We start from the raw sequence: 8840 nt of genomic DNA, 5'->3' as shown, positions 1-8840 counted from the left end.
CCAATACGGTCCAATACCGTAGGAGTACATCCATAAGGTACCAAACCACACCAAAACGGTGCAATACCTTACGAGTACATCCATATGGTACCAAACCACACCAAAACGGTGCAATACCGTACGAGTACATCCAAACGGTACCAAACCAACGCAAAACGGTGCAATACCGTACGAGTACATCCATATGGTACCAAACCACACCGAAACGGTGCAATACCGTACGAGTACATCCATAAGGTATCAAACCACACCAAAACGGTGCAATACCGTACGAGTACATCCATACGCTACCAAACCACACCAAAAGGGTACAATACCGTACGAGTACATCCATCCGGTACCAAACCACACCAAAACGGTGCAATACCGTACGAGTAACTCCATATGGTACCAAACCACACCAAAACGGTGCAATACCGTACGTGTACATCCAAACGGTACCAAACTACACCAAAACGGTACAATACCTTACGAGTACTTCGTTACGGTTCCAAACCACAGCAAAACGGTGCAATACCGTACGAGTACATCCATACGGTACCAAACCACACCAAAACGGTGCAATACCGTACGAGTACATCCATACGATACCAAACCACACCAAAACGGTGCAATACCATACGAGTACATCCATAAGGAACCAAACCACACCAAAATGGTGCAATACCGTACGAGTACATCCATACGATACCAAACCAAACCAAAACGGTACAATACCTTACGAGTACTTCGTTACGGTTCCAAACCACAGCAAAACCGTGCAATACCGTACGAGTACATCCATACGGTACCAAACCACACCAAAACGGTGCAATACCGTACGAGTACATCCATACGGTACCAAACCACACCAACACGGTTTAATACATTACGAGTACTTCGTTACGGTACCAAGCCACACCAAAACGGTGCAATACCGTACGAGTACATCCATACGGTAAAAAACCACACAAAAACGGTAGAATACCGTACGAGTACATCCATACGGTACCAAACCACACCAAAAGGGTGCAATACCGTACGAGTACATCCATAAGGTACCAAACCACACCAAAACGGTGCAATACCGTACGAGTACATCCATACGTTACCAAACAACACCAAAACGGTGCAATACCGTACGAGTACATCCATACGGTACCAAACCACACCAAAACGGTCCAATACCGTACGAGTACATCCATACGGTACCAAACCACACCAAAACGGTGCAATACCGTAGGAGTACATCCATAAGGTACCAAACCACACCAAAACGGTGCAATACCGTACGAGTACATCCATACGATACCAAACCACAGAAAAACGGTGCAATACCGTAAGAGTACATCCATACGGTACCAAACCACAGCAAAACGGTGCAATACCGTACGAGTACATCCATACGGTACCAAACCACAGCAAAACAATGCAATACCGTACGAGTACATCCATATGGTACCAAACCACACCAAAACGGTGCAATACCGTACGAGTACATCCATAAGGTATCAAACCACACCAAAACGGTGCAATACCGTACGAGTACATCCATACGGTACCAAACCACACCAAAAGGGTACAATACCGTACGAGTACATCCATCCGGTACCAAACCACACCAAAACGGTGCAATACCGTACGAGTAACTCCATATGGTACCAAACCACACCAAAACGGTGCAATACCGTACGAGTACATCCAAACGATACCAAATCACACCAAAACGGTGCAATACCGTACGAGTACATCCATACGGTACCAAACCACACCAAAACGGTGCAATACCGTACGAGTACATCCATACGATACCAAACCACACCAAAACGGTGCAATACCATACGAGTACATCCATACGGTACCAAACCACACCAAAACGGTGCAATACCGTACGAGTACATCCATAAGGTACCAAACCACACCAAAATGGTACAATACCTTACGAGTAATTCGTTACGGTTCCAAACCACACCGAAACGGTGCAATACCATACGAGTACATCCATACGGTACCAAACCACACCAAAACGGTGCAATACCATACGAGTACATCCATACGGTACCAAACCACACCAAAATGGTTCAATACCGTACGAGTACATCCATACGGTACCAAACCACACCAAAACGGTGCAATACCGTACGAGTACATCCATACGGTACCAAACCACACCAAAACGGTTTAATACTTTACGAGTACTTCGTTACGGTACCAAACCACACCAAAACGGTGCAATACCGTACGAGTATATCCATACGGTAAAAAACCACACAAAAACGGTAGAATACCGTACGAGTACATCCATACGGTACCAAACCACACCAAAAGGGTTCAATACCGTACGAGTACATCCATACGTTACCAAACAACACCAAAACGGTGCAATACCGTACGAGTACATCCATACGGTACCAAACCACACCAAAACGGTGCAATACCATATGAGTACATCCATCCGGTACCAAACCACACCAAAACGGTCCAATACCGTACGAGTACATCCATACGGTACCAAACCACACCTAAACGGTGCAATACCGTAGGAGTACATCCATAAGGTACCAAACCACACCAAAACGGTGCAATACCGTACGAGTACATCCATACGATACCAAACCACAGCAAAACAGTGCAATACCTAGGGCTGGCCACGGGCGGATTTTTTTCGGATTCGGGTCGGGTTGGACCCGACCCGACAGTTTTCGGATTGAGATAGTGTCCACCCGAACCCGACCGGACAATTTGTCGGGCTTGGACCGAAACGTTTTCGGGTGGAGTTGGTCGGGTTCGGTCGGGTTATCGGATTGGGCCAGTTTTTGGGCCAGTTTTGTTGGACCAGTTTTTGGGCCAGTTTTTTTTTTCTGGGCCGTTAGTTTTTTTCTTCTTTTCTTATTTTGGACTAGTTTTCCATCATTTCAGCAGGCCAAATGGCCCAAGGATTAAGATAAACATTTTGGGCCAAGCCCCGTAGCTCAATCCAAGGCTCCAAGCCCGGTTTTTCAATTTTTACATTTTCCAATCCTAATTTCAAACACAGTTTCCCAGTTTCTATATTTCCCAATCCAAATTTCAAACACAATTTCCATTGCACTGATTGTCTGATTGCAGGCTAGAAAACCACATTTCCATATTACAATCAAGCAAGATTAAGCAGTACGCAATCAGGAAAAAAAAAAAACCCATGTGCAAGACTGAAATATGAATGAAAGCACACCCACATAACAAAAAAAAAAAAACAGTGACTGGAAATGTTTTCTAGCTTTCCAGAGAGCAGCTAGCTCTTGCCTCTTAGCTCTCTCCTTCCCTATTTTTTCAGCAGTGACTCAATGAGCAGTCATACGACTCATGCACATTTCCATTTTCCACCACCACCACCACATAGCAAAAAAATAAAAAAAAATTACGGAGCTAGCAGCCAACTCTCTAATCTCTACTCGGCTACTCCCCTACTTTTTCAGCAGTCATACACAACCAATCAACCACAAGTCAAAACAGTTTCAGTTTTCCACCACCATATTACAAGTTTAGACGACCGCCAATACAAGTCCATAGTAATTTAAATTAGGCAAAACACACAAGTCCATAATAAAAATAAAGTAATCAATACTCCATAGTCCATTAGTCCCTACTCCATAGTATTGCTGCCTGCTACTCCCAATCTCCATATTTCCCATGTCCATTCAAACCTGTTACATAGAAAGAAAACTAGAAAACAATTAAAAACTTCTAAGATTTTGTTTTTTTGATAAGTAAAAACTTCAAAGATCATCAAATAACATCTGCTGTTATGTTTTACCAAGGTCCAAAGCCTCATCAATCCCTAGGAACTTGCATCATCAGTTTCAGTTTGTAAGAGTTCTGAAAAAAAAAAACACACTTAATTAAATACAATACTAAAAAATATTTTGACTGAATAGACCAAATCAATTAAATTAAATTACCTCGTTCAAGATCTTCAACTTTATCCATAGCCTGTCGAAGAGAGATTGGAACCGTGCTTAGAAGCCAATTTTGGGTGCATACAAGAGTCTCGACCATTGACGGTGAGAGTGAACTCCGAAATGGATCAAGTACACGACCACCCGTACTAAAGGCCGACTCGGAAGCAACGGTAGACACAGGCATAGCTAATACATCACGCGCCATTTTTGACAAGATTGGATACTTGTTGGAATTGTTCTTCCACCATACCAAGATATCAAAATCCGGATTGTCCCTACGTTCACACAGATCCCCCAAGTACTTGTCTACCTCCGAGGAACAAACACTAGAATACTCCTCTTCCAAGTAAGTGTCAAATTCAAGAGCTAAATTCAAGCGATGATCACAATCCTCATTCTCCTCCATTACTCTCGGCATTGGACTTGCACTAGGCACATTTTGTCTACCTTCACCCTCTTTCGCATAAGAATCATACAACCGGTTCAAAACATCCTTCACTTGTTTCTCCATTTTCTCACCCTCTGCCTTTCCTTTAGATTTTGTATAGCAAAACTTCACCAACCGTAACTTAAATCGGGGATCCATTGCCACTGCCACATAAAGTAGGGGATTGAATTTCTCTCCATCCCCCCAATATCTCTCAAATTTTCGTTTCATTTCAATTGCCATTGAAGACATAAAAGGATCTCGGTTGGCAATTAATTCATCTATACGGGTTTGAACCTCATACAACTCATGAAAGAACACATTGGATGTGACAAAAAGGGAAGCCGAAAATTTCTTGGTTGCATCATAGAAAAGTTTCAAAAATGTAACAAACAACCCACACTTCTTCCAATCAAGCTTGTTTGGGACAGTTGGTTGTCTTGGAGTTGGGACACTAATCCTATGGCTCCCACTTTGGCCACCCTCCAACTCTAATGACAAATCGTCCTCGCCTTCTTTTATGCCAAAAAATTTTATGAAACTACTATCTTCCTCCCCCATTCTTTGGAATGCCTTCTCAAACTTGATGGCTACTTCTAACATCAAGTAAGTAGAATTCCACCGAGTACACACATCAAGACACACAGTTTGTTTCGATTTAATTTTCTCCTTCTCCACACACTTGTTGAAAGTCTCCATTCTTTGTGGAGAAGATCTCACATATCTCACAACATCACGAACACGGAGAATAGACTCACTCGTATCTTTCAACCCCTCAACAACAATAAGATTCAAAATGTGTGCACAACATCGCATATGTATGTACTCATGCTCCAAGATAGTCCTTTTCCAATCCATTGTTTTCCTTTTCAAGTACTCAATAGCGGTGGCGTTCGAACTTGCATTATCGACCGTCAAAGTAAAAATACCATCAATATTCCACTCAAGCAACAATGACTCAATTTTCTTGCCTATGGTAACTCCCTTATGATCTTCAATTTGACAAAAGTTTAAGATTCTCTTTTGCAACTTCCAATCATCATCAATGAAGTGTGCAGTGAGACACATGTAGTTAAGATTTTGAATTGATGTCCATGTATCAGTCGTGAGGCAAATCCTACGACCCTTCAAGAATTTTTTCAGTTTTGCCCTCTCATTTTTATGAATTGCACCAACCTCTCTAGTTATCGTTTGGCGAGAAACCGGTGAAAACTTCGGTTGCATGACCTTACAAAACTTTCTGAACCCAATCCCCTCAACAAACCTAAAGGGTAGTTCATCAATGATGACCATTTCGGCAAGAGCTCTCTTACAATCGTCAAAAGAAAAGACATGAGTCACAACGTTGACACCGCCCCCGTCTGTGGGTCGAAATGAAAGGTTTTGTTGTCCATGTTGGTCTCTATTAGGATATAATGGGCAAACAGGGATGTGAGCTTTTAAATTACTAACGCCATGTTTTTTACTTTCAGCTGCATATCGTTTCTGGCAATACTTACACTCAGCCCATTTGGTTTCCCCACCCTCTTTAATATCGTTGAAGTGATCCCAGGCAGGAGATCTATATCTTTTTCCAGGCTCTTTTTTAAGTTTACGCACTTGTGGTGGAACCTTTCTTTTCAATCTATTTTGACCAACTTCAGCTACTGTATCATCTTGAATATCAATAACATTGGCATTCGTAGACACAAGAGGATTAGAATTACCTCCAAGTTCAACTTCTTCAACATCTACAACATCATCCTCAAGTTCCCGATCAAGCGTGAAATCAAAATTATCTGGATCCATCACCTACTACAAACAAGTGTAATCAAGATCAATAAACTGCAATTCATATAGATATAGTGCTACACTAGTCAAAATAAGAGAAAAAATTAGCTTTACTATTTTCTTTTGTTTTACCAGTCGAAGACTCGAAATAGAATCATAAAATTAGCTTTAGTGCTACACCGGTCGAAATAGAATCATAAGCTGTTTTCTTTTGCTGTAAAGCCTTTACCAGTCTAAAAATTAGCTACAACAATCGAAAAAAACAGTCAAAAAAACCAGCCAAAGGCTTACTGATTTACGCCATATATCTTTGTCTTGTGGCTCAAGTTGCCACAGGAAAGGTTGAGAAAACTAGGACTAAATTTTGTATCTTTATCTATCGGAAAGTAACTGGAAGTAGTATTGACCAATTTGGGGAGAGATAAATTCACAGTGCTTTTGCCAGCGCCTGAACCTGCAATCGCTTATTCTAACCATAAACCTACCTCCTGAGAATATAATTAGGTATGCACGCTGATTAGTGAAGTTTTAACTATTATCTTTGAGAGAAGAAAGTTCTGCCCCTTGAGATTGAAAACATTGTTACGTAGTAAACAGCAGGCGGTAATGTAGATCATTGAAGTGGTAAAACTACAAGTACTTGGCTAATTGCATAATTAGCATCACAAAAGAAAAGGTTCAAAAAGAAGACTTTCAGCCCGCAATGAATTTTGTAAAGAGGCTACATTATAATGCAATGCCTTTAGGTCGATAATGAAACTGAATGTACATACCATTCATTCATTCTCAGATAGTGTTGTAAGCACTTGTCTACTGCTAGTTGGTCGCCAACTTCTGTTTCTTTTGTTGAGAATGTATAGTTAAGACATATATTACTTTTCACGTTAAGGATTTTTTTGATTGGTAATATTTACGGCAGAGAGATATTAGGAACCAAGATCAAAGAAAATTATGCCACACTTTGAAACAAGAAAATTAGATGCTTGCATGCTCAGGAACCAAGATCAAAGAAAAGGCATGATAATATTTCTGATATTTATGTTGGGTTGGGTGCCATTTTGATTCATGGCCATAAAGGGGGGAGGGGGGAAATTAAACAAAGGGGTTTGATCGATCAAGCCCTATTCATCCCAATCCAATACTCTGTCCATTTGTATCGAAAAAACCAGGCCAAACCTCACTGATGAACAGCCAAAAAGGGGGAAAAAAATTAAAAAGGGGGTTTGATCGATTCAAGCCCTATCTATCCCAATCCAATACTCTATCCATTCATCAGATCAAAATCACAGAAAAAATATTTTCGTAAAGCCCTATCACTACAACAGTCGGACAGAAAATCAGAGAGAGAGAGAGAGAGAGAAAGACGTACTGACGTACCACTGTAGAGGGGCTCGATTACTGATTTACGGCTCTTGGCTTCTTCGGGGATCGATTGAGAGAGAACGGGGGGAATAGTTGCGTCGGAAAAGGTGGGGCTCGGCGTTGATGGTGGTGGCCGGTGGCGGTGGGCATGGACGTTGGTGGTGGTGGTACTGGTGAGGGCTGAGGAGAGAAGCAGGAGAGAAGCAGCAGATCTACGGGAGCAGTAGCACGGGGTGAGGAAGAGGAGACTGGACCGAGTCTGGACTGGAGAGTGGAGAGGCCGAGAGGGGCAGAGGGCTGAGGAGTGAACTGAGGGAGCGAGGGCTGCGCAGCCTGCGCGAAATCGCCGAAATGAATAAAGATCGTAGGGTTTTTTTTCTTTTATACGTGTGTAAGTTTCGGTCGGGTTCGGGTTAACCCGAAACTTTATATGGGCATCCGAAACCCGACCGAATGTGTTCAAATCCGACCGACTGAACCCGAACCCGACCGAAAAGAGAAATCAGATCCGCCCGTTAGTCATTTTTCGGGTCGGGTCGGGTCGGGTCTTCGGTCGGGTCGGGTGACTGGACAGCCCTAGCAATACCGTACGAGTACATCCATAAGGTACCAAACCACACCAAAACGGTGCAGTACCGTACGAGTACATCCATAAGGTACCAAACCACACCAAAACGGTGCAATACCGTACGAGTACATCCATACGGTACCAAACCACACCAAAACGGTACAATACGTTACGAGTACTTCGTTACGGTTCCAAACCACATCAAAACGGTGCAATACCGTACGAGTACATCCATACGGTACCAAACCACACCAAAACGGTGCAATACCGTACCAGTACATCCATAAGGTACCAAACCACACCAAAACGGTGCAATACCGTACGAGTACATCCATACGGTACCAAACCACACCAAAATGGTACAATACCGTACGAGTACATCCATCCGGTACAAAACCACACCAAAACGGTGCAATACCGTACGAGTAACTCCATATGGTACCAAACCACACCAAAACGGTGCAATACCGTACGAGTACATCCATAAGGTACCAAACCACACCAAAACGGTGCAATACCGTACGAGTACATCCATACGGTACCAAACCACACCAAAATGGTACACTACCTTACGAGTACTTCGTTACGGTTCCTAACCACTCCAAAACTGTGGAATACCGTACGAGTACATCCATACGGTACCAAACCACACCAAAACGGTGCAATACCGTACGAGTACATCCATAAGGTACCAAACCACACCAAAACGGTGCAATACCGTACGAGTACATCCATACGATACCAAACCACACCAAAACGGTGCAATACCGTACGAGTACATCCATACGGTACC

General features: G+C 42.6%; 1 protein-coding gene across 1 annotated transcript; it reads right to left on the bottom strand.

Moving 5' to 3' along the window:
- Nucleotides 1–4177: 4177 nt before the first annotated feature.
- Nucleotides 4178–6897, bottom strand: LOC131306829 (zinc finger BED domain-containing protein RICESLEEPER 2-like). Its single transcript, XM_058333259.1, has 5 exons — nt 6891–6897; nt 6417–6571; nt 6296–6361; nt 4246–6138; nt 4178–4195 (listed from the first exon to the last, which is right to left on the bottom strand). The coding sequence occupies exons 1-5, from the start codon at nt 6895–6897 to the stop codon at nt 4178–4180; spliced, it is 2139 nt and encodes a 712-aa protein (XP_058189242.1).
- Between the last annotated feature and the right edge of the window lie 1943 nt (nt 6898–8840).

This window comes from Rhododendron vialii, chromosome 11a, assembly GCF_030253575.1.
Source record: "Rhododendron vialii isolate Sample 1 chromosome 11a, ASM3025357v1".
Lineage (NCBI taxonomy): Eukaryota > Viridiplantae > Streptophyta > Magnoliopsida > Ericales > Ericaceae > Rhododendron > Rhododendron vialii.
The sequence above is the reverse complement of the archived record's forward strand: the minus strand, read 5'-3'. Positions and strand labels throughout refer to the sequence as shown.

What these genes read in the sequence shown, in the direction of transcription:
- LOC131306829 (XM_058333259.1), bottom strand. An exon ending in ACAAGACAAAGATATATGGC is followed by an intron (nt 6,362 to 6,416) that starts GTAAATCAGTAA and finishes CGATTGTTGTAG; the next exon opens with CTAATTTTTAGACTGGTAAA. An exon ending in ATGATTCTATTTCGACCGGT is followed by an intron (nt 6,139 to 6,295) that starts GTAGCACTAAAG and finishes TGTTTGTAGTAG; the next exon opens with GTGATGGATCCAGATAATTT.